The following is a 26139-nucleotide window of genomic DNA, read 5'->3' as shown; positions in this document are numbered from 1 at the left end:
AAAAACCACGTGCTGCATGCTGCCTGGCCTGTGCAGTAGTGCTGTGCGATATTACCGGTTAACCGGTGTATCCCGATTTCGTTCTTCACAATACGTATCGCGGTATTATTTTGTGAATACCGGTTCGGGTTCGATATCCTATAAATTGTTACAAAAAGAGTTATTTGCCCCTTTCAAGGTAAAATATGGCGGCAAGCAACGTGAAGTTTGATTGGAAACCAGAGACATGTCTATCAGAAACGAAAAGACGACAACTGTTACATGAAAGCCCTTCATGTTAAAGCAGAATCTGAATATTACATTTTGATTCTTAAAGTTGTGCCACAAAAACTTAGCTTGCCACTTGCATACACACAACGCGATCAGGCAGTTGTAATATCAACTCGAGAATACATGGAATTTGAGTTTTTGTTTTCTTTTAACATTGATGAAAAGCAAAATTTATTAAAAATTTTATATTGTGATATATATATTGCAATACAAAATATAATATTGCAATATATCGCGATACGATTTTTCAGCCGCGATACCCAGCTCTACTGTGCAGTTGACCGAGATAATTTCGAATCATACAATCTGACAGAAATTGACAGCTTATTCACCCATCGAGAAGAACAAATAATAAAATCGCCTTTTACCAAGTATTAGTAAGTCAATGCATGTAAATATACTAAGAAATAGCCGACATAAAATTACAAATAATCTTCTTGTATTTTCTAAACATCCTTACCTCTAAAAGTTTGGGCACAGACTGATGACGAATAAATGCCGTGACGTCAGAGTTCTCTTGCTAGGTGCTACTAATATCCCCAAACTATAAAAGGAACTGATAAATACCGTACAAATTGCCCAATGAACCCGATGCATTTTCGACCAGACCAGACCGCAATTATTTATTTCACTTTGACAAATAGATTAAACCTTTAGTGGTTAAATCCCATTAATATATTTGATAATTGGAATTTTTTTATCAATATTTTTGTTAAAATGTATTTAGTATACAATAACCGACCGAATGACATATAGTTTTCATATAGTGAATTGTTTTAAAATTATGGAAATAGCGCATATGCCGCCGTAATACTTAATTATTAACTTTTTTACACCGACGCCGTGCGCGACGTCATGAGAATATCGTGTTCTTTTCCCGACCGGTACTTTGTTAATACCGAATAATATTTCGTCACATTTGCAAGAATGCTTCATTTTTGATAGCTTATCATACTTCAGAAATTTTTATTTGGTTTCAGCTGTGAAAAAAAACTGTTTCACACAGCATACATATCTTTAATCCTTTTATCCTGTACTTAAGGTCAGATGAGACGTTCCTCAAAATCTGTTTTGTATATCTTCATAACGTATGGAAAATATTCAAAATTTTAATAACATTCTGCTTTCTAAACCAGTTTCTAAACGTTTTTAAAAAATCCAAACACTTAAACATTTGAAATTGGAAAATTATTTTTCTTCCCCAAAGGATTATATAAGAAAAACTACCCCTCGTATCTTGCAGAAATGCCTGGTAAGGTACCTCAATTTTTTGTGAGGAAACATGTTTAAGTAGCAATACTTCAATGACAAACTCTTAGAAAAAACACCTATTATGTAGATAATAGCATTTATGGCGATACTTTTCCTGTAAAAATAGTTGCCCCCTTTTGGAACCCCCGTTGATTTAACCCTGTGTTGAGCCCCAGGAAATATGAGCCAAGCAGATGGCGCATTATCCAATGAGAATTAAATAAAGAGTCACGTGGTTTTGTTATTATTGCCAAACATTGATTCGAGGACACACGTTTTTAGCCCTTTGGATTTTAATTGATTTTGCATTTGTATCCATTATTGGACTCTGAAATTGTAAGTTTTGTTTCTGTTACGAACATTATCGATTGTGTATGATATTACGGACTACTCATTGGTTGCATCATTGGAAAAAGAGATTGTTTATGTGCGGGATTCCAGGGATAGTCGGTCATGGCGGCGGATCAAACAATTTCTGTGGCAATAGTTGGCCATTCTTATGTACGGCGTTTGAAAGTTTATGCAGCTCAACAGAACATTCCTAATCTACGATTGGACACTGATAAGTTCTTTGTGTCAATTCGAGGAAAAGGGGGTCTGTGTTTACGGCATCTTCGAAGCGATGCTAACATTGTGCATTTTGTAAATGTCCCGGATATTTGTTTTCTACAGATTGGTGAAAATGACATTGTTGCTGAAAGTAAGGCCTCAAAAATTGCACAAGACATTTTTTCGCTTGCAAATTATTTACATGAAGGGGTTGGTATTCAAAAAGTAATTATCGGCCAATTACTGCGTCGCCTTCCCTATGCAGCATGTATCAATTTCAATGACACGGTGTACGAGGTAAATCGGGCGCTACGGGAGATGACAACTGGGTTGAAAGGAATTGTCTACTGGCCTCACCGGGGGTTCTGGAATAGCCTCTCATATCTGGGACCAGATGGAGTACATCTGCAGGGGTGCGTCGATTTACCCAAAAGGACCCAAAAGGACCCAAAAGGAACCCAAAAGGACCCAAAAGGACCCAAAAGGAACCAAAAAGGAACCCAAAAGGACCCAAAAGGACTTTTATTAATATATCATAATACATTGAAAATCAATAATTTGAAGTAAATTACGAATATACCATATTATACATTTACATAAAAGTTGGCAAAAACATAATATATCGTTGCAACTGTAACAATAACATACAACTTTTATAGCACATCAAACACTACATATGGTCAGGCATGCTTTGATTTCTTTTAGCTGAAATTAACAAAGTATTAATCTACTACTCCTTCTGTTTTACCATATCTTACTATACGATATTTAATAAATGAAAAAAGTTTTATTTTATGACATGTTCTAGGCATATGGTATCGGGGGTGATACCGGGGATGGGTGGGTGGGTAGGGGTTCGGTGGGGGACCTCCCACCTTCACCCCAAATTTTAAACTCAAAAAAATAGTTTTAGATTCAATAAAATATAAAAATGTTTATTATATATCCATTTATTATCTTAATTTTAAGTCCTTTTGGGTTGCTATCAATTTCCTTTTGGGTCCTTTTGGGTTCCTTTTGGGTCCTTTTGGGTTCTTTTGGGTCCTTTTGGGTCCTTTTGGGTAAATCGACGCACCGCATCTGCAGTGCACACCGTCCAATGATCAGCCAATGAGGAAGTTTCTGCGCAGTATACGCAATGCCATCATCATCACTTCAAAGGAAATTAGGCCAGTATAGCTAATGATTCAGTACTGAATTAAGTACCATTGTCTGGATATTTGATCATACATTTTTAAGTCATTAATGATGGTTGACTGTAGATAGTCTCATTCAATATTTATTCTAATTCAGAAAAAAAGGGTACAAAAGTTTAATGTTTGGCAATCTTTCTTATGTTTGATATAAGCATTCAGTGATGATATTTAGTATACTGGGCATCATTTAGTAAAACAAAGTGTTCCTCGTAGACATCCTGTTTGTTATCTCATTATTTTCCTATCGTTTGACGCAATTTCATGGTTAAATTCAATGTACATGTCATAAACGTAGAGAACAGTTGTTTCAGTTGCTGTGATAGACATAACTATTTCTGTTTTATTATAGATTATAATACCAGTATGACATGTTGGTTGCTACTTGTAGTAAAATTTCAGTTCAGATGTTTTAGCAGATTGTTCTTGGGAAACATTTAGTATAATGTTTCAACATTTTACATGGGAATCTTATATATTGATAGAACATTGAGTATAATGTTTCAAAAGTTTGCTTCAAAATACATTCTGTTTATTGTTTTACCAGGTTTTCTTTGGGAATATTAAGTATATAATGTTTCGACAGTTTTTCCTTTAGAAGCATTCAGTTTAATTCTTCAAAAGTTGTTTATTTGAAAACAATCTGGATAATGTTTCAGGAGCATTCAGTATAATGTTCCATCAGTTTTTCTTTTGAAACATTCAGTATAATGTTTCAGGAACATTCAGTATAATGTTCCATCAGTTTTTCTTTTGAAACATTCAGTATAATGTTTCAGGAACATTCAGTATAATGTTCCAACAGTTTTTCTTTTGAAACATTCAGTATAATGTTTCAGGAACATTCAGTATAATGTTCCAACAATTTTTCCTTTGAAACATTCAGTATAATGTTTCAGGAACATTCAGTATAATGTTCCAACAGTTTTTCTTTTGAAACATTCAGTATAATGTTTCAGGAACATTCAGTATAATGTTCCAACAGTTTTCTTTTGAAACATTCAGTATAATGTTTCAGGAACATTCAGTATAATGTTCCAACAGTTTTTCTTTTGAAACATTCAGTATAATGTTTCAGGAACATTCAGTATAATGTTCCAACAGTTTTCTTTGGAAATATTCAGTATAATATTTCAGCAGTTTGTTTCATTTAATAATTGGTCAGTATTATATTCAAATACTAATTTAACTTAAAAGTTTCAGATTATTATGTTATTTAAAGTTATTATTTGTGGTACAATTCCAGTCCTTCAGTGTGGCTAAAATTATATGTATATGGGCATATATATATGGTATTTCAGTTATAGGTTAGTTATAATCTATCATTTCAATAAACATGGTGATAGTTTTACTTGAAAGTCTTTCTTCAAGGGTCAGTTGCAGTTTCTGATATATAGCTGGTTGAATAACATAGATTCATATTACTTTGGTTCACTAAACCTACATTTTATTTAAGAACTGCACAACCTAAATGACTCTTCAGTAAATGTATTTATCTATACAAGTAAACTATAACAAGTGTTCTTCTGTTTTAGCAAAGATGCCAAGAGGCAATCCAGGTGTAAAGCGCAAGGCGACAACGGAGGCCACAAGATCTAAAAAGAAAATACCCGTAACAGTAAGAAGTACTCCGTCGGAGGCTCAGGAAAGGGACGCGGACCCACCGATGACCTTAAATGCCTTGTCCTCGGCAATAAACTATGAGGAACTAGCAAAGCATATCGTGAGGGAACAGGACAAAGTGAGAGCATCCCAGTCCACAGTCTCGGCTGTCACTCAAGACACAGTGAACGCCACCACAACAAATAATGTCAATCAAACTGCCACGCAAAATCCGGAAGAATCTCAGACTCCAACCAACGCAGCTAAAGAAAGTGGTTCCTCAGGTGCGGTCCAGGCCAGCATACCTACTTCTAATGCTCAACTCGCCGACGCTTCCAGATCAACACCTGAAAACTCGGACAATGTTAACACAATTTTAGATGCTATTTTTATGCGAGGTGAGTCAGCACGCACTATTACCCCCATTACAATACAAGATAGTATACCATTAGGGGCAACCATATCATCAAAAATTAAGAGTAAAATTTGGTCGAATGAATTTATTGATTTTAAAACATTGCTCCCTAACCAACCTGAAGACCCTCTTTCCATAACAATTAAAGCTGGCAAAATTGATGTGGAACACACTCAAAAACAAAAATCTCCCCTAACCATTAACCAATGGACGGATGCATTTTTCACCTTTGCATGCATTTACTTACAAAAGAATCCTAATGATGCATGCCACCTTTTTAAGTATTGCCATACTATTAGAGAGATGAGCAGAATGCATGTGGATGAAGCTTGGAGAAGCTATGACGAAACCTTTCGAAAATTGAGGGAGTCCTCTCATCTTCCCTGGGAACAACCCATTAATGAGCTTAGGTTAAAAGCAGCAGCTATGGGGTCTAAATTCCAACAAAAACAAACCAATCAGTTTCAGGGAAGAAAGAATCCTTTTCGTACCCAACGTGTGTGTTTCGCATACAACAGAGGAGAGCAATGTAATGCATCCACATGTAGATATGCCCATGTTTGTCAAGAATGTTCATACAAGCATCCCCGAACAAAATGCTATGTTAAAGATAGGACAAAATCTAGTCAATCCCACACCTCTCCCAACCCCAGTAAGACCACTACCCCTTCAAAATGAATTACAGGGCTATGACAAGGGAAAATCTCAGTATCTAGTAGAAGGATTTACTTCTGGGTTTAGATTAGGTTGTGTTGGTTCCCCCTCAAACTCATCCCTGCAAAATCATAAATCTACACAGGAGCATCCTAAAATCATTGATGAACATATTTTAAAGGGTCTACAATCTCAAAGAATAGCGGGGCCATTTGATGGCCCACCATTCCCAGATTTTATTTCATCACCACTTGGTCTTGTCCCAAAGTCAGATCCAGGGAAATTCAGAATTATCCACGATTTATCCTTTCCTGAGGGGTACTCTGTGAACTCATTTATTCCTAGGGAGAATTCGGAAGTTCAGTATGATACAATAGATAGGATTATTTCATTGGTACAAATTTTTGGTGAGGGTGCATTGATGGCAAAGTCTGACATTAAGGATGCTTTCCGCATTGTTCCCATACATCCCCTAGATTATCATTTACTTGGGTTCACTTGGAATAAGAAATTCTATTATGATCGTTGTCTCCCGATGGGAGCAAGTAGTTCTTGCAGAATATTTGAGGAACTTAGTCAGGCCTTGGTATGGATAATGTATAATAAATATCATGCTTCTGGAATATCTCATATTCTTGATGATTTCTTCTTTCTTGCATCTAGTGCTTCAAAGTGTAGTGAAGATCTAGCCCGTTTCCTCTTCTTATGCAAGAAAATCAATATACCCATTAACATGGAAAAGACCATGGCACCTACAACTCGGTTGACCATATATGGTATTGAGGTTGATGCCATTTCCATGGAATGCAGATTACCACATGAGAAAGTTGCAAAGATACGTGATAAACTTAGTGGCTTTTCTAAAAAGAAAAAAGTACAATTACGAGAATTACAGTCCTTAATAGGTTTGTTAAATTTTGCTTGTTCAGTTGTTGTACCGGGGAGGGCTTTCTTGCGTAGACTTATTGACCTTACTTGTGGCATCTCAAAACCTTACTACTGGGTACGTCTCACAAAAGAAACAAGGGCTGACTTAAACATGTGGTTGCAGTTCGTATCGCACTTCAATGGAAAATCAGTTTTTCTTGCCAAAAATTGGGATTCTTCTGAATTTATCAGTTTATACACAGATGCATCAGGGTCTATTGGTTTTGCGGCTGTACTAGGAGAACATTGGTTTGCTCAACAATGGTCAGATGAATTATATCCCTTTCAAATTGCTATCAAAGAATTATTCCCCATTGTACTGGCTTTAGAAATATGGGGCAGTCAACTGCGGAACAAACGAATACTCTTTCTAACAGATAACATGGCTATTGTTCAAGTCATAAATAAACAGTCAAGTAAAGATAAAACTATTATGAGACTTGTAAGAAGACTTGTTCTTGCTTGTCTTTATAACAACATACATTTCAAAGCAAAACATATCAAGGGCAAGTTGAATGTCATTGCAGACAAGTTATCCCGGTTCCAATTTCAGGCTGCCCGGCAGTTGGCACCACATCTGATGGAAGATCAAACACCCATACCAGACTGTCTGCTGCACATTTGACCAGTGAGGCACAATCTCTACTCTCGGCATCATTATCATCTTCCACACAAGCAGCATACAGAAGATCATGGCAGCTCCTTCAATCATTTCAAGCTAAAACATCATTACCATTACAGGTGGCAGATATTTGCAACTTCATTGCTCATCTCCATGGCTCCCATTTTAGTGCAAGTACAATATCTTCTCATATATCAGCACTAAGCTATGTTCACAAGCTACTTGGTTTACCTGACCCTACACAAATGTTTATTGTCAAAAAAATATTAAGAGGTTGTCACAAATTGTCTCACACTGCAGATTCACGCCTTCCGATTACTTTAGATATTTTAGAACAAATTATTAAAGCTCTGCCAATTACTGTCCCTGTTTTGGACCATCATATCATGTTAAGAGCCCTTTTCTTACTCTGTTTTCATGCATTCCTTAGGATGGGTGAGGTGACTGTGAAGCAGGGTGCTGCCCACAACAAGGTCATTCAGGTGCAAGATATAACATTTCAATTCAAAAGGCAAAAGCCCTGCAGTGTTCAGTTAGTTTTGCGTCACTTTAAAACTCAAAAGATGAATGAGCCTATAATAATTTGCTTAGAGAGTTCGGCCAATTCAGAATTATGTCCTGTCAATGCATTTTATGTTTATCAGTCTCAATATTCACATCGCTCAGGCCCACTTTTTCAGTTTAAAGATGGCACACCACTTTCATATAATTATGTTTCCAAGCAACTTGCAGCCTCAGTAAAATTTACAGGTCTGAATCCAGCATTATACAAAGGTCATAGTTTCCGAATTGGAGCTGCAACTTATGCTGCTCAAAAAGGGGTACTCCGAGAATTATATACAGCAACTGGGTCGTTGGAACTCTAATGCTTTGAAGCGTTATATTCGAATCCCTGCTTTCTCTGTTTGATATCCTTGTCCGTAGTTACATGTACTACCCAATCTAATACTTCATAATAGGTCAGTGTTTTACTGCTATCTTACTAAAAAGCAATATACTAGCTAGTACATGTATGAAATAATGATATGCACAACTTGCTTGTACAGGACAGTGTATTACTGCTGCTAGAAATGTGTCACATAGCACCATGCATGAATCCCTACCACGGTTTATTTTTTATTTTTTATTTTTATTTTTTTTTTATTTTTTTTTTTTTTTTTTTTTCCACGCAGGGCAGTGTTTAACTGCTGTATTCATCATTCTAATGGTCATGATTTTTATGATATGATAAGAAAATATTCAGGTCAGTGTTTTACTGCTGTAGCCATTGTAATCTACGGTGTATTCAGTGTCAAAGTAAATTGAATGCTACTGGTCAGTGTTTAACTGCTATAACCACATTACCGTGTAATATTATTATGGTCAATTTAAATTTGGTTCCTTAAGGTCAGTGTTTAACTGCTAAAACAACCTATTGTAAAAAATTAAAGGTCTCCCAATAATGTGCTGGCTCACCAATTAATTAAGTACATCTTTCAAATTTCCGTTCGCTTTATCTATTCTCAAAGTTTATTATGTTAATGAATTGCAGCTCACCTTGGATGGCGTGGGATATGATCTGATGATCATATCTTTGGCCGTATTTGTCGCCATCTTTTGCTTTTTGTAAGCCGTATGTAATTTTTTATAAAGTTTATGTTGTATCTAATCAGAACTAAAGTTTTCTTTGTGACCTATTTTCTATGGGGGAAATCAGAACGTATGTGTTCATATCTTGTAAAATGTATATATTTATAATTTAAGTGCGTGCAAAATGTTTGTTTTTTGTTTTTTTTTTTGCTGATTTCCCCCCTTGTTTGTAAAACTTAATTTTTCGTCATTTACTATTGAATAAATGACATTTTCATTCTCACAGATATTTGTCCTGTCGTAATTGAAATAGAATTCTGAGCAAAACAAAGCTGCGGTGAGCTGTTTGTATCTAGGAAATAGTGAGAGACATAAAACACCTATTATGTAGATAATAGCATTTATGGCGATACTTTTCCTGTAAAAATAGTTGCCCCCTTTTGGAACCCCCGTTGATTTAACCCTGTGTTGAGCCCCAGGAAATATGAGCCAAGCAGATGGCGCATTATCCAATGAGAATTAAATAAAGAGTCACGTGGTTTTGTTATTATTGCCAAACATTGATTCGAGGACACACGTTTTTAGCCCTTTGGATTTTAATTGCCCACCACCTCCCCATTCTCATGTCCACCTATTTTATTTTTTATTATTTTTGCTTAGACATGGATTTTTTCATATGTTAGAAGTATATATACAGTGTACTTGTATAGCGAAGTCTGTCTATGATGTAAAAACCATTTTTATTTATAATTGCTGTTTTACAAGTTTTCGTTCTTGATGTCACACTTTTTTCAGATCGGCCGTATTTGTCGCCATCTTTTGCTTTTTGTAAGCCGTATGTAATTTTTTATAAAGTTTATGTTGTATCTAATCAGAACTAAAGTTTTCTTTGTGACCTATTTTCTATGGGGGAAATCAGAACGTATGTGTTCATATCTTGTAAAATGTATATATTTATATGTGCGTGCAAAATGTTTGTTTTGTTTTTTGCTGATTTCCCCCCTTGTTTGTAAAACTTAATTTTTCGTCATTTACTATTGAATAAATGACATTTTCATTCTCACAGATATTTGTCCTGTCGTAATTGAAATAGAATTCTGAGCAAAACAAAGCTGCGGTGAGCTGTTTGTATCTAGGAAATAGTGAGAGACATAAATTTATTTATTATTAAGGAACGTCTCGTCTGTCTTAATTTGATTTTCACATTTGGATATAAATGTCAAAGAAGTTTTCAGGAGAAACAAGAGAAAATAATCAACAGGACAAAAAAGTTTATTCAAAGTAAAAATGATGTAAATATGAATTATAGTATAAGGTAGTTTATGAATTATGCAAAAAAATGTAAATATTCAATAATTTGTATCAAAAAATTTTGTTTTCAGGCAAAAAAAGGTACACAGTTATAAGGTCTGGAATATTGTTCAAAAAGCATGTAAGTATGTAAGAAATTCAATACAAATACGTGCAAAATGGTAAAAAAAAAAGTTTCAGAGACTCGAAGTGACAAAAAGATGTATGATGAAAGTTGTTTCGTAGGATTTTCTGTTAGCTATATACTGCATTATTTATCTAAACAGGCTGGACATTTTGTGGTTTAACCTTCCAAACTTTTCAAAGAGATCGATCTCCCCCTGCAATGAGAAGAAAACAAACTGTATTAAGTTGATGATGCCTTGATTTAAGAAATAAACCCAATCTAATAAAAAAGAAATCGACTTGTGAATATTTGATGTCCATAATGAAATCATAAATGTGACACAGAAGTTGGCGTACTGATCAATTTTCCCGAAATTTCCGGTAATTTCTTGTTTCTTTAATCTGTTTTATACGTTACACTTTGTTAATTAAAATGTATGGTCAACAATGACTGTCTCTATAGTAATAATTTCAAATGACATTCAACCCAGACATTGTCTGTAAATTAAAAGAAGATTAGTAAATAATGCACAAACCCAAATCTTAACTTGACTTATTTACATAAAAAGATATCCAACCAATAATTTAACAATAAATTTTCACAAAAAATTGACCAGAACAGGATAAATTGAATGAAAAACAATTATCTATTTTATTTTAAATGAGAACTAAATACACGTATTATAATATTACATAGGCGTAGTCACGGGGGGGGGGCACTAGCCCCCCCTCCACTTTCAGATCTGGGGGGGGGGGGGGGGGGGGGCAAGAGTATATCTGTGCCACCCCACTTTTTGATGAAGAACTAAATCACAGCTATTTTGAAATAATATTAAATCTCATTTTATGGCATTTTTTTTATGTTCAACAAATGAGTAAGCATTTCTCTTGAAGTAATAGTTGTATAATATATCCAACATATACCCAACATTACCTTTACTATAGGAAATGTTCATTGTAAAGGGATAGTTGCCCCCCCCCCCCCCTACTTTTTTTTGATCATAGTATAGTGATATCGAAGAATTGTGGGAAAAGAATTGGAATTGAAAGTAACGTCCCTCAAGAGCAGACGTGTTTCAAGAGCAGATCTTTACTTCCTGGTTATAAGTGTATTGTTTAATTCATAAACATGATTTTTATATATATATATATATATATATATATATATATATATATATATATATATATATATATATATATATATATATATCCAAAAGTTTGATAAAAAATCCACACAAGTATTTAAATAGTGAAAAATAACAGAACGCCGATTAAAACTCTACCGGTTTCAATTGTATCATCAGGAGTTTGACATATTGCTATAGATACAAACATTTCAAAGTATATTGTGACGTCATGTAACGTCAAAAGTGTTGCGCTTTAGTACAGTTCATTGTGACGTCATTATGTTACGTTATTACGTTAACAGTTAGACAAATAATGCGGGAAAATTGTAAATAGTCTATTATGACAGGGCCTTTAGCTTTGGTTTAAACAATGAAATAAAATGTTTTTCCTTGGTTTCACGTTCCTTTTCGGAAGTCTTATTATAGAACTTGTATATAGGAAACACTGTAAAATTAGGAAAAATGTTTTCAGCACATGTTCTAATATGTCCGCTCACGGCAGTACACTGGTATTCAGTTTGACGAATTTGTTGACGATGGACGGTCATGCGGTGTCTTAGGGTGTCCCCGGTTTGGCCAATATAATGCTCGCCGCATCCTGAACATGTCATGACATATATCAAATTTGAACTTTCGCAGGTAAAAGAAGAATGAATAACGAATTTTCTTCCGTTTTTAAAAATAAATTGTTCGGTTTCCTGTAAAAAGGGACAGGTTCCACATCTTGGATGATGACATTTTTTAACACCGGCTGTTTCCTCTGTATTGCTAAATTTGGCTCGTGTTAAAATCTTCTTTAAGGATGGACTCTGTCTTTTACTCTTGATCAACTGAAATTCACTGAATACGTCTTTCATCCTTGGATCATTCTCTAAAATTGGCATGTTGGTTTTGATGACTTGGAAAAATTCTTGATTTTTTGGATTGTGTGTAGATACGTAGGGAATGAGATTTTTTACGGGTTTTTCTTGTATCTGAAGTAGGCTGTTTCTGTCATGTAGTTTGGCGTTGTCTATTCCTTTTTCAATTAGTAAGGTTGGATAATGCCTTTGTTTTAATAATTCCCGTAACTCATCAAGTCTGACATTTAAAATATCCTTGTCCGATATTATGGTACAGAGTCGCCTAGCTAAATTATATGGAATGTTGTTCTTGATGTGTTTTGGATGACAGGAATCGTAGAGAAGGTATTGTTTTGTGTCCGTGGCCTTGTAATATACGTCAGTTACGATTTTCCCTTCTTTTTTCATGACCATAACATCTAAAAATGGTAACTTGTTTTCGTCACTCTCCATTGTAAATTTTAAGTTGGGGTTCATGCTGTTTAAAATATCATAGAAACTTTGTAATTCATCGGTAGATTTGGTCCAGATTATAAAGCAATCATCCAAATATCGTTTCCAGGAGTTTCGAATAAAATGTTTGCACTCAACACCAAAATTTTCTTCCACGGTTTTGTATAATTTTTCTCAAGGTATCCCAACGTAAGTGTGGCATATGTCGGGGCAACCTTGGTTCCCATAGCTGTTCCAAGTTTTTGTCTGTAGGTTGTTCCATCGAAGTTCATAAAGTTATTTTCCAATATGAATTTTAAACTTTCTAGAATAAACGTTTTTGAAAAACGAAGTACAACATTCCATATAATTTAGCTAGGCGACTCTGTACCATAATATCGGACAAGGATATTTTAAATGTCAGACTTGATGAGTTACGGGAATTATTAAAACAAAGGCATTATCCAACCTTACTAATTGAAAAAGGAATAGACAACGCCAAACTACATGACAGAAACAGCCTACTTCAGATACAAGAAAAACACGTAAAAAATCTCATTCCCTACGTATCTACACACAATCCAAAAAATCAAGAATTTTTCCAAGTCATCAAAACCAACATGCCAATTTTAGAGAATGATCCAAGGATGAAAGACGTATTCAGTGAATTTCAGTTGATCAAGAGTAAAAGACAGAGTCCATCCTTAAAGAAGATTTTAACACGAGCCAAATTTAGCAATACAGAGGAAACAGCCGGTGTTAAAAAATGTCATCATCCAAGATGTGGAACCTGTCCCTTTTTACAGGAAACCGAACAATTTATTTTTAAAAACGGAAGAAAATTCGTTATTCATTCTTCTTTTACCTGCGAAAGTTCAAATTTGATATATGTCATGACATGTTCAGGATGCGGCGAGCATTATATTGGCCAAACCGGGGACACCCTAAGACACCGCATGACCGTCCATCGTCAACAAATTCGTCAAACTGAATACCAGTGTACTGCCGTGAGCGGACATATTAGAACATGTGCTGAAAACATTTTTCCTAATTTTACAGTGTTTCCTATATACAAGTTCTATAATAAGACTTCCGAAAAGGAACGTGAAACCAAGGAAAAACATTTTATTTCATTGTTTAAACCAAAGCTAAACGCCCTGTCATAATAGACTATTTACAATTTTCCCGCATTATTTGTCTAACTGTTAACGTAATAACGTAACATAATGACGTCACAATGAACTGTACTAAAGCGCAACACTTTTGACGTTACATGACGTCACAATATACTTTGAAATGTTTGTATCTATAGCAATATGTCAAACTCCTGATGATATAATTGAAACCGGTAGAGTTTCAATCGGCGTTCTGTTATTTTTCTACTACATGTATGTATATCTATATATATATATATATATATATATATATATATATATATATATATATATATATATAAATATGAAGTGCTTATTTTACTCCATGGCTAATGAGAATGATACCTATTATATTAAACTTTTTCCAAAGTGCTATAGTTGTCCAGTTATGAATGGGATACACTATTAAATAGGGTTTCCACTGACTTACTACTTGACAGATTAAATTGCTACATTGATTGATAAAATAATGTCCATTGCAATAGTTTAAGAATGCAACCTCAAGTTGACTCAAATATATATTTGGTCTAAAAATAATCAAATATGCTAGCAAATCGATTTCAATTACTAGTATCAAGTGCTTCAAATATCTTTTTATCTTCTGATACAAATAACACCATACAGATATACATTTACTGAGAAATATTAATCAAGCTGAAATAATTTATCTAGCCGTCTCTTTTACTTAGGTGAATCAAGAAATTGATATTGCATAACACTGAAGTGTACTTTTCTTTATTTCATTTTAATAGTGAAATCTGATTGAAAATGACATCAACAGTTATCCTTTCACTCTCTGACAAATATCAGAAGTGCGGTTAAATTCGAGATTTTCCTCCCAAAAAGTGTAGTAAAAATACTCCTGTTATAAGTTTGAGTACATAAACCATTATGAAAGAGAATAAAACAAAGTTTCTCCATGCAAATATGTTGTTGTAATCCATGTTAACAATCTTTTCAATTTCACACCACTTAACTATATCTCAGCCGCTCAACTAACAACTATCATATTTCTTATGAATGTATTTCAAAAAGACCAAGACCAAAGAAAAATCAAAGATAATGTAATAAAAACAAAAAATCCAATTTTTAGTAGTTGAATATCGATTTTTTTTCACTAGTGAGAAAGGATTTTTAAAAAAATATATTTACGCGTGCTTTGCACTCGTGAAAATGTAAAAAAAAAAAATCATGTCCCACTGGTTAAATAAATCGATATTGAAGTACAAAACATTGAATATCCTCTATGCAAGTAATGATCTGAAAAAAAAGGGTCAAAGTGGTTACAATACCTATTTTGTTTTACTTTTATTTACCTCTTCAATTTTATCTCTGCATTCCCTTGGTTTGTCAAAAACTCTGGGATCATCTATCCCGGGCTCAACTCCTGTGTACCCGATGGTGGCCATGAATCCTCCTTATAACAATAATAGTGTATGTTTAGTCTATATTATTTATACATATAATATAAACGTCACCCGTTTTCTGTAGGATTTCTATTACTACCTTTCTCTGTGCCCCCAGTGACAGTCTCTCCGATAGGAACACATAACTCGTTAGTAACCGTAAAGTAAGCATTCCCTCTGACCTTCTTTAGAGTAATCTCATACGCACTGACATCCAGAGAGTCGGTAGATGTACCCAGGTGGGTGTCGCTCAATTTTTTGCTTTCCCCTGTAAAGGTAAAAGATATGAAAAACAATGTGATGGACCAATTCACATAGTATTTCTGAACATAAAAATCTAACAAAACGATTGCAACAGTAGGCTTTATACAACCTCGAACTAAATTGATATCAAATAAAATTTGCATTTTATTACATATGTAAATTTAGCATTGATAAGTTTTACATTGTAGATATTTTGAAGTTAGTTGTAAATTATTTAGACTAACGCTTAAAAATGTTCTGCTGCATCCAAAAATCGTGCAAATAACCTTTTTTTTTTTTTTTTTTTTACAATTTAGTTTACCTTTAATCAAAGGTATTAAAGTTTCATCATCAGTAGATGTTCACAAAAAGTTTCTTCAAAATATATTTGCAATACTCTGCACAAAAATAATCAATTAATCAAAAATGATATTTGCCTATATCCATGCTTTAGACTAGAAACAAACTTACTAGGCACGCAGGCGGGCTTAAATTCTTTTCCTGCCAATCTTGTTGTATTGCAGTTACCATTCAGTACAACATATTGAACTCCCTTAAGTAACGACAACATTTGTTATCATTATCATGAATATCAAAATGTGTAACATGTGATATCGAAATTATTTAAATTGTGTTTAATACTCACTTGTTCAAAGTTTTGGATCATTGCACCTCTGAAGAATTTGCCGTCTACAACTCCCTCTGAAAAAGCGGCTATCTTCGTGTTCTTGGCATCATAGAAAAGCCTGACTTTTCCCTACATTAAAACGCATTTTTATGTTTTTTATCATGATATATATAGATCTGAGTGTTTTTTTCTATTTGGCAATATTTTAACAATATTGTACATCTTGTATAAGAAAAGGTTCGACACAGAGTACGTTTTATCCGAGAAGTAAAATTCGATGTCATAAAGACCTAGGACGGATTGGTCATCCATAGAGCCCTTAAAAGTTGTGAGTACATCACGTGACAAACATGTGCACGTATTTATGTAATAAAGAAACCCTTATTTCTTAAGAAAAAAAAATCAACTACCACTGCCTTCGTAGTCTATATGGGTAGGGGATAGAGTATATATATATTTTAAAAAGAGAGTACACGATTAGGGTATCTCGCCAAGTACAGAACAGAACAGAACAGAACATTTTATTTCTAATTTAGAGCCCATAACAGACAAGTATGAAATTGTTACAATAATAAGGAAAAGATAAGCCAATGAATAGCAAAACAATTATACAATTGGTAATTGACATAAATCATTTCAACAATAATTCTGTCTAAAAGGAATACATCAAATATGCATGTATGTATAAAAGACTAATGCTGCTATATCATGTTATCATTTATAAATTTGCCCACAAAATTAAGTTTCCTTATCTTCTGTATTGAGTAACCAATAAAGTTTTTGTTCATCATCTAAAGCTGAAAATAGTGGAAATTTATGATTAATTAACTGAAACATTTCTTTTCTTTGATGATCAAATTTTTTACATGTTATTAAAAAATGAGTTTCATCTTCTATGTTGTTAGAATTACATGTCTATTACATAATCGATCTTCTCGAGGAATATTGGTAAATCTTCCCACTTCAATTTGTAATCTGTGACAGGAATTTCTTAATTTACATAAAGATTTTCTGTGATGAAAATTTTTAACAACTGATAAATAATTCTCATAACCCCAATTTTGTTTGAGTTTCACATATATGGATAATTTGCCATCGGTATACCTTTTATGACTTGTATACCATTTTTTCACATAATAATCTAATAAAATTTTATGTCAAAATGGCTTAAATTTATATTTCCCATAACAAATAACTTCATCTTTAATATTCAGTAATTTTCTTAATTTCTGTATAAATGCAAACCATGAGTTCTTTCCATTCACAAAAGCTTTTTACTACATTCATATGCATCTTTAAGTAAAGGAAATTCTGTGGACAAATTTTCAAATCTATACCAACTTTTAATCAACAGCCTGACAATACCATAATGCAGGGGGAACCTTCCCAATTCAGACAGTACTGCAAAATTTGTGCTTTTCTTATGAACACCGAGAATATATTTACAGAATTTAAGGTGTATTCTTTCACAGGGTAGATTTTTAAAGCAGTCTTCAACTGTTAAATTTTGGCAGTTTAGGAATTTTTTTAGTATTTATATTACTTGCACCCCACACCTCTGCATTATACAAAAGAATTGGTTTAATGGTAGAGTCAAATACATGTATACTGGTTTTAATCCTAGGGTTCAAATCAATAAAATCCTTTCTTAACTTATAATATGCTTTTAATGCTTTTTTTTTTATAAAGCTCTAATCTTGCTACATGAAAGCTTCCAGATACACTTAGGTGGACTCCAAGATATTTGTAGCTAGGCACACATTCTATCATATTATTTTGAAACATTAGTTTTTGTGTAATATTACGACCAGTATGGGCAGCGAAAAGGACAAAAATTACCATAATGAGAAAACAAACATTTATTTTAATTTCAATGACCATAAAAACTTAACAAATGATATACAATGCATAATCAACAGACCATTTTGCAGAACAAGTATACATTAAAGCATAACCAACAAAAAAGTTCGTAACAAACATATATGAATGCAAAACAATGATCATCTTTGCAGTACAAACGTACAGAAAAACACGACAAATGAAAAAAACTTAACCAACGTGCACGCGGTAAATCTAGTCTTCCCGACTCCCGGCTCCCGACGGTCTCGGATTTTTTTTTTAATTTCTTTTTTGTCGGTGCACAGAAACTCTTCAAACTTCTCAGGCACATTTTCTTTTTAAATGAATTCAATAAATGTAAAAACTTAAACAAATTTGCGTATTTATTACTGAATCAGCAGTATCGCCTTCCAAAAAGCGGTAAATGTAGTACTCCGTTATAAATATGAAAACCAAAAACGAACATCGAAACAGAGAGACGTAAGTGTCGTAGACAGTAAAGGTGCATGGACACAGATTTGAAGTTAATATTTTCTGTATAATATTACGACTTATACATTTTAATAGCATTTCACACAAAAAATATTTTAAAAATCTTATTTCATCTTAAAGTTATTAAAACTTCAAATTTTAAGACGGGTTTGATTGACACATCCTTGCACTCTCACAAATTTTGATTTTATTCTTAATACTTAGGAAAAGTGGCAATCTTGTTTCAATAACTTTAAGACGAAATAAAATTAACTTCAAATCTGTGTCCATGTATCTTTAAAGATATTAAAGGTATTGATATTGAGAAGATATTTCTTATTAATTATGAATTAGTATTTCAGTGAAAATTAGTGGTGTTAATTAAAAAAAAAATGAACAATTAAATTCTATAAAAATTCATTGCATCAAAATGATTTGATTTCAAAAAAGATTTTTTATCAAAATCTTCATAAAAATACATGTAGCTAAATCTAACAATGTACTTATATGGTAAAATAATGCAAAATGAAAGTACTGCATTGTTATACATTGACGTAGCATCGTTTTTGAAAGGAGGGGGTAACCGGAGAAAAAATTTCAATCTAGCTGAAAAAAAGATTTTAAAAACTTTACAAGCAAAAACAAAAAGGAAATTAAAATGATATAGCCCAAACTCGAAAATCTCGTGTGTGTGTGTGTGTGTATGGGGGGGGGGGTGTTAGGTTCAACTTCTTTCAGTACCAATTTTTTTCCTAATATACATGTACTACATAACCCTTTTTTGACCTTACTCTTAAAATCGGGAATTGTTGCTACGTACCTGTTATATGATATGCCACTGTAATGTAAAGTTATCATAATAGATTCTTGTAATATTTAAAGAATTGGGGAAAACCAACTTTTGTAACAACAACAACAAAAATTGACGAAACGGCCTTCAGGAGAATGTTTTTTTTTTTTTTTTTTTTTTTTTTTTACATTTTATGTAAATTCTTTTCTTTCATTTTAAATTTTAAGATGAATTACCACCCCCCCCCCTCAAAAGGAAAAAAATTAAAGGGGGATCCGAGGTAGAACCACGTCCATGTTGTATAGCCTGGGAACATAAACATAATGTGGCAAAGAGTTCTATACAAAATAAAATGTAGGGGGAATTTCTGTGAATACAAATTATCTAGCATGTAAATGAGGGTTTTCATTTATTAAAAATATATATATATAAACTGTACCTCAGTTTGTTGTCTTTAATCGCGATTCTACGAAAACATCGGTGTCCTTTTTTCCAGTGGTTTTCGCATAGCTGAGTACTAGATTTACCGCTTTTGGCAGATGATACTGCTGATTCAGTAATAAATACGCAAATTTGTTAAAGTTTTTATATATTAATGAAGTTTTTTAAACCTAAAAATTTGCCTGAGAAGTGTAAAGACTTTCTGTGCGCCGACAAAAAAGAAATCGCCAAAAAAAAAAGGAAATTTAAAAAGAAAAAAACGGGACCGTCGGGAGCCAAGACTAGATTTACCGCGTGCACGTTGGTTAAGTTTTTTTTTCGTTTGTCGTGTTTTTATGTACGTTTGTATTGCAAAGATGGTCGTTGGTTTTGCATTCATGTATGTTTGTTACGTACGTGTTCGTTGGTTTTGCTTTAATGTATATTTGTTATGCGAAAAGATCTGTTGATTATGCATTGTATATCATTTGTTCAGTTTTTATGGTCATTGAAATTAAAATAAATGTTTGTTTTCTTATAATTGTAATTTTTGCCCTTTCCGCTGCCCATAGTATGGACCAGCCTTATTAAATATAATGACTTTTGTTTTTTGAATGTTTACCTTTAAACACCAATCAGAGCAGTACTTTTCAAGTTTAGCGAGTCTTGCTTGTATACCTTTAGCTGATGAGGATAAAATAACAATGTCATCTGCATACATTAAACAATTAACAGTTTGTGTCTGAAGCGATACTTCATCAATACATGAATCTAAATATGATGGAAAGTCATTGATAAATATTTTAAATAGGGAGGGGCTCAAATTATCCCTTTGACGGACGCCTATAGCTATTTCAGTATTTGAAATGGATCTGAGAAGAATCTCCCAATTTTCACACATGCTTGACTATTCTTATATATATTACTAATGATATTATAAAATTTAGATCCAACATTCATGTTAAGTAATTTTAGCTTTAATCTTGTATGTATAACACTGTCAAAAGCTTTATGAAAGTCAACAAAACATGCATAGAGTCTTCCTTCTTTTGTGCTACAGTATTTATCAATTAGACATTTTAGAACAAATAGATGATCAGATGTTCTTGCATTTTTGGTAAACCCCATCTGAGATTGATGAATTAAATTATGTTCTTGAAGAAATTTATCTAGTCTAAAGTTCAAAACACTGTTGAATAACTTGCTAAGAGTGCTGGTAATTGTGATACCCCTATAATTTGCAGGATTGTTTGGATCATCAGACTTAAAAATTGGACTTATGTACCCATTACTCCAAGCTTGAGGATAAAAACCATATGTGAAACAGTTATTATAAAGTTTATGTATACAGGGAAGTAAATAAGATTGACTATGCTTTAACATTTCATTAGATATCAAATCAAGTCCCTTGGCTTTTCCATATTTTAAATTTGCTATTGCATCAACAATTTCTTTATTTGTAATCATATAATCCAATTCATTAAAGGATGGGTTATTCTCCATGTCAGCCAAAATTAAATCTTTCTCTTGTATCCTAAAATTAAAAGAATTATCACACACAGAGTGAAGATTGCGAAAATGATTAACCCATGTTTCAGGATCTATGTTTGCTGCAGAATTATCTTTATTATAAATTTATTATTATTATAAATTTTTCCATGTGCAATCAGTCTACAGCGCATTGTTTGCAAGTCTGAATCAAACTACTTTTGATTTTTGTGCTTTTTTTCTTTCTTTTATGACTTGTCCTATTTAATGACATGTTAGCAGCAGTTATGATTATGTCATTAAATTCTTCAGCCTTTTTCATCAGTAGATGTAGCTTCTGTAATAAAGGAATCTAAAAAAGACTTGATTTTTTCTTGTATCTTATTTGAACTTAGAGCCAATTGAAATTTAATAGGGGAATCTTCATTCCATTTAAAATTTTGAGGGGCAGGGTGCAAGGTTTTGGTATTAGTAACATTTGAACTCTCCTGAAACTTTGCTAGAACTTCCCATGATATTTTACAGTGACAATCAGAAAGAGTAGGAATAAAACTAGATACCCTGAAATATAAAATTTGTTTTACTAAGTTTTCACTTGCAACAAGGTAGTCTACTGTGCGAATATTTGATAAATGTTGCGACCTTTTGAACCCCATATACCCTACCTATGTTTATATCCGTTTCGAAAAATCAGGAAATATTAATTAAGATATGGTCATTTCATAGTATAAGGCGATAAACTTTTTGAAGCATAATGAAGAAAATTTGAGGTCTTAGCATTTAGTGTTTGTCACTTTACAGAAACTTTCGAATGATAACACATGTCTTTATAAATGAATGCATGTGACATGAAAACATGCATTTGAAATTGACAGTTCTTTAAGATACAGTGAGGTTGCCGTTATCGAATCACTTAGTAAATTTGCTTGGATATTTCGTACCTGAGTTTGAGTTAAATTCATTTTACAACCTTGTTTGGTGGTACTATGTTTTACTTATAACATCATATATATTTCCCCAATATCCACTGATTAAATAAAAAATTATCGCTGTACTTGTGTTAACGATGTTTTCTCCTTTACCGGATCATTTTCTCCATTACCGAATCACGTGACATAAAGCTGATTATTCTGGTTCGGGACCGTCCCTTATTACGTAACGTTTTACTATGCCTTAAAATATTTCAAACCCCACCCACCACCCAAAAAAGTAGAAAAGATAGGAATTTTTTGAGTTGTTTGCATCCGACAATTAATGTAAAAACAACAGCAATGAAATCATAGGGAAAACAAATGACTAGTTGATATAAGAGGACGTAAAAACTTATATGTGCATGATGAACTGCAAACAGTCGAAGAATTAATTTTTTATTCAAAAATTGTACTCATTGAGCTACCACACCCCCTCCCCATAATTTTGTCGCTATTTAGATAGAAAATATATCGCTAGATATATGATTGTGCCCCCTCAAAAAAAAAAAAAAACAACGTCAGATGACCTTTTTATGCTTGATCAATTAATTTTCAAGGAATTTTGGTGGTTGATAGTGCCTCCTCAACTGAAAATGTATGGCTCTGCACCCCCCCCCCCCTACTTACCAACTGAAATTGCTTCCTACGAGCCTGGCTTCAGAGATACCTAAAGCTGAAAGGAACAATTATATTTTCAAAATGTCGACCCAACACCTAAATTTCCTCCAATGAGCAGAGACAACTTTACAAATAATGATGTTGGGATTCATTTGCTGGATTTCTCCATTCCAATATCCACAGTAGACTAAATACCAGTATTCCGATTTATTAAATACTGGAGGTTGTCCTTTCACTTTATATGCATGGGTCTACTTCAACTGTACATCGTCTCTATAGAAATGAGTAAGACAGCTCATTCTCCTCTAGCTGCTTTCATAGTGCTCTTTCTCCCTTTTACGTGAAGACAGTGGTGGCATATATTCCATATAGGCAAAAGGCTGCAGTCTGCATATCATTTTCTCAATATGTAATTTAAATCATATGTTTACTAACTAGTATATGTTGAAAAAAAAAGGGGGGGGTATCATAATACTCTGTTTATAATTTATTTAGCTTGATGTTGAATTGAAAAAGTATTGTTAGCAATATGCATTTTATATTATACGAGCTTGATCTTGATCATGACAAGAAATAAAAATTGATTATCTGAAATATTTTTTTTAGGGAATAGGAAAACTGCAAACGGTGTATCGTTGGAAATAATGATTTAGTAGGGAAGTTTAAATTGCAAAGGGATAAATAAATAAAATTTCTAAATCTTAATTTTGTTTGGTAATCATGATGATTTTTATTTGGCTATCGTCGATGTCTTCACATTAGCTTACATGCACGTATACCACCGGGAGACATTCTCGAATCCACATGCTCTGTACTTCTTACTGATTTTGACTGCTGATTTTGTTTATGTGTATTTTAACCACTTTTATTGTTTGTACGCTTTTGGTAGACATCTTCTGTTGTTTTGTTTTTTTACTGTAACTGGTGTGCAAAAAAAACGCATACGAAAAATTATAATTTGGACAGTATCCCTGCATCTCATATTTCTTGAAACAGTGATTCGTTATTGGAAACCTAAGTACCCCCAACTTTAAAGCGACTACTGTTAATTTCTGATTTAGAAATTGTATAACGCTTTCAGTGCTTTTAGACACATAATTTTATTAAACATCTGCACCAAATTTGTTTACCTAGACTGTACGATTCACATTGGAGCGGTACCGAAAAGTGAAAGTAGTCTGCTTGCATATACGCTTCTGGTCAGCGTCACAAAAAAGCTTGTTCATGTTTATTTAAAAATTAGGACATTAAACGAGTTGAATTTAATAATTTCATGATATATGATGAAAGCAAGAATAATTCAGCATGACAGGGTAGGTTAAGCTAAGTATTGGACTTTGATAAGAAAAATACAGAATCTTCATCTGAAAGTGATTCGTTAACGGGTGCGATTCGTTATTGGCAACCTCACTGTATTCTTAAAGATTTCTAATCATTTTTAGCCATTGTTATTAATTAATTGTTGCAAGTGTGTTTACGCATGCCATTTAAATAAATATCTATGATATATCGTAGCAAAATATACTATGCTTACATAAACAGAGAGGTTAATATCCAGTACAGCTGTATAGACTTACCGCCTCATATCCCCCTTTGCCGTTTTTATTAGTGCCGACTAGGAACCCCATGTCTCCTCTCCATTGCTCGGGGGTACAACATCCCTGTGTTAAATGACAAAGCAAGGGAACGGTCAGAACTGTGAGAAAGATGGATTTCATTCTTCTTGTTCGGGGGGAATTTCGTCTGATCTCGATCAATTCTTCCGGATACAGAATGTTTATATATATACAGCGATGATCACATGAGTCTTATTTTCTCGTGACTTGTTTATTTGGCGTACCTGTTTACAATATGTTTGGAAATTCCTTGTTGAGTCAGTGAAATTTGATGTCGATGCAAATACACATGTAGTGAATGATACATACTGATAATACTATTTGAGAGTTCATGGCCAGGTCAGGTACTTTATTTTCAGGGGGGAGTGTCAGTGCTTTTCATTTACCTTTAGTCTGCTTTTTATGTTACTCTTTTCCTCTAAATCTCCCCTCCACCACGCCCCCTTTCTTCCCCCATCCCTCCTGAAATCTCTCTCCCCACTCCCTATAGTCCTAGATTGTCTTTGTCTGTTATGAAATGTGCTGCTAGGACTATACAGATGCACTTTGCGCATCGGATTCGAATACTTGAAACATGTGAAAAGTTTCACAAAAAATCTCTCCATTTTTAACAAAGCTATGAAAAGCTGGAAAATTTACAAGAATTCGTTTCTTTATATAAAAAAAAATGGGACCAACAAGGGACAGCAGAAAAAACCATAAACCATTTGCATACTGTGGTAAAAAAAAGTAGAAATTGATAACTGCAGTCGTCCAGAATCGTAGACTGTCGAATGAAAAATAATAAAGATATGTCAAATGATGAGATACGCTTCAAAAAAGTAATATTACATTAGAATTTTATATCTAAGTCTTTTACTTACAGATTTTTGAAAGATTAAAATTAAATCAGAAAATGATAATAAAAATGAACTAGTACAAGTTTACATGTATGTAATACATGTTTTCTCTCTTTAAGACATATGCTCACATGCGATATTTTTACGATGCTGTATAAAAATTAATTTCAATTTTACAGAAAACCAAATAAATAATACATATTTTGTTTACGCAATTTAGAAATTCCTTTATAGAGATAGTTCGTGCGGACAATTTTATAAATATTTTAAACATTAAATTAAAACAACTAAGAATCGAATTTCTTAATTGTTTCAATAAGAACAGAACTCAGACAACTTGTCAATGGTCATAAACAAAATAACAAATGTTAGCAATCACTCTGACTCCACATACAAATACTCTGAAGTTAATATAAAAAGATGCCGGAGTTCCTTATTCACAATATTTGAGTAGTCTTTTGAGATGCTCCTTTATTAGGCGACTTGTTTTTATATTCCTATGAAGAGGTCTTTATTCAAATCTTCCACAAGAAAGAAGAAAAAAAAAACGCTTGCAGAGAATTTTCAATTTGAAATTCAGATACATCAACGACGTTTTATTAATTAAAAAATAGCTATTTCCATTTTTAGATCGGCTCGATTTATACAGGAAAATTGAAATAAAATATACCATAGAGTCCGTCAAATATATGCTTAATATCATTTCGATCTTTCGTTGACCATAGACCACAAGGCCGACGAACGATTACATTGTTTGATAAACGAGATGACAAGCTTTTTATCAAGT

The 26139-nt window shown here is 33.2% G+C and overlaps 2 protein-coding genes across 3 annotated transcripts; one reads left to right on the top strand and one right to left on the bottom strand.

Annotated features, from left to right (window-relative positions):
- Nucleotides 1-1593: 1593 nt before the first annotated feature.
- On the top strand, nucleotides 1594-10117 carry LOC134247179 (uncharacterized). Of its 2 annotated transcripts, XM_062729520.1 has the most exons (3): nucleotides 1594-1857; nucleotides 4799-5263; nucleotides 7415-10117. In XM_062729520.1, the coding sequence occupies exons 2-3, from the start codon at nucleotides 4804-4806 to the stop codon at nucleotides 8347-8349; spliced, it is 1395 nt and encodes a 464-aa protein (XP_062585504.1). In that variant the 5' UTR covers nucleotides 1594-1857; nucleotides 4799-4803; the 3' UTR covers nucleotides 8350-10117. The 2 variants fall into 2 exon arrangements, with proteins under 2 accessions (XP_062585504.1, XP_062585503.1); XM_062729519.1 differs by lacking the exon at nucleotides 1594-1857 and having other exon boundaries at nucleotides 3980-5263.
- Nucleotides 10118-10308: 191 nt separating this feature from the next.
- On the bottom strand, nucleotides 10309-24721 carry LOC134247177 (uncharacterized). Its single transcript, XM_062729517.1, has 6 exons — nucleotides 24475-24721; nucleotides 16319-16429; nucleotides 16144-16225; nucleotides 15530-15697; nucleotides 15340-15440; nucleotides 10309-10683 (listed from the first exon to the last, which is right to left on the bottom strand). Exons 1-6 carry the CDS (start codon nucleotides 24613-24615, stop codon nucleotides 10618-10620), a joined length of 669 nt encoding a protein of 222 aa, XP_062585501.1. The 5' UTR covers nucleotides 24616-24721; the 3' UTR covers nucleotides 10309-10617.
- Nucleotides 24722-26139: the final 1418 nt, after the last annotated feature.

This window comes from Saccostrea cucullata, unplaced genomic scaffold (assembly GCF_032062105.1).
Source record: "Saccostrea cucullata isolate Sc308-1 unplaced genomic scaffold, CSIRO_AGI_Scuc_v1 ctg7521, whole genome shotgun sequence".
In the NCBI taxonomy this organism is placed as follows: domain Eukaryota; kingdom Metazoa; phylum Mollusca; class Bivalvia; order Ostreida; family Ostreidae; genus Saccostrea; species Saccostrea cuccullata.
Note: the sequence above shows the minus strand (reverse complement) of the source record. Positions and strands in the feature narration are given on the sequence as shown.

Excerpts from the sequence above, each read along its gene's own strand:
- LOC134247179 (XM_062729519.1), top strand. The coding sequence starts at position 4,750 with ATGTATTTATCTATACAAGTAAACTATAACAAGTGTTCTTCTGTTTTA. Across the intron at positions 5,264-7,414 it reads AGATGCTATTTTTATGCGAG|GCTGCCCGGCAGTTGGCACC; the intron begins GTGAGTCAGCAC and ends TTCCAATTTCAG.
- LOC134247177 (XM_062729517.1), bottom strand. The coding sequence starts at position 24,615 with ATGAAATCCATCTTTCTCACAGTTCTGACCGTTCCCTTGCTTTGTCAT. Across the intron at positions 16,226-16,318 it reads TGATCCAAAACTTTGAACAA|GGAGTTCAATATGTTGTACT; the intron begins GTGAGTATTAAA and ends TCGTTACTTAAG. Across the intron at positions 15,441-15,529 it reads CACTGGGGGCACAGAGAAAG|GAGGATTCATGGCCACCATC; the intron begins GTAGTAATAGAA and ends TATTGTTATAAG.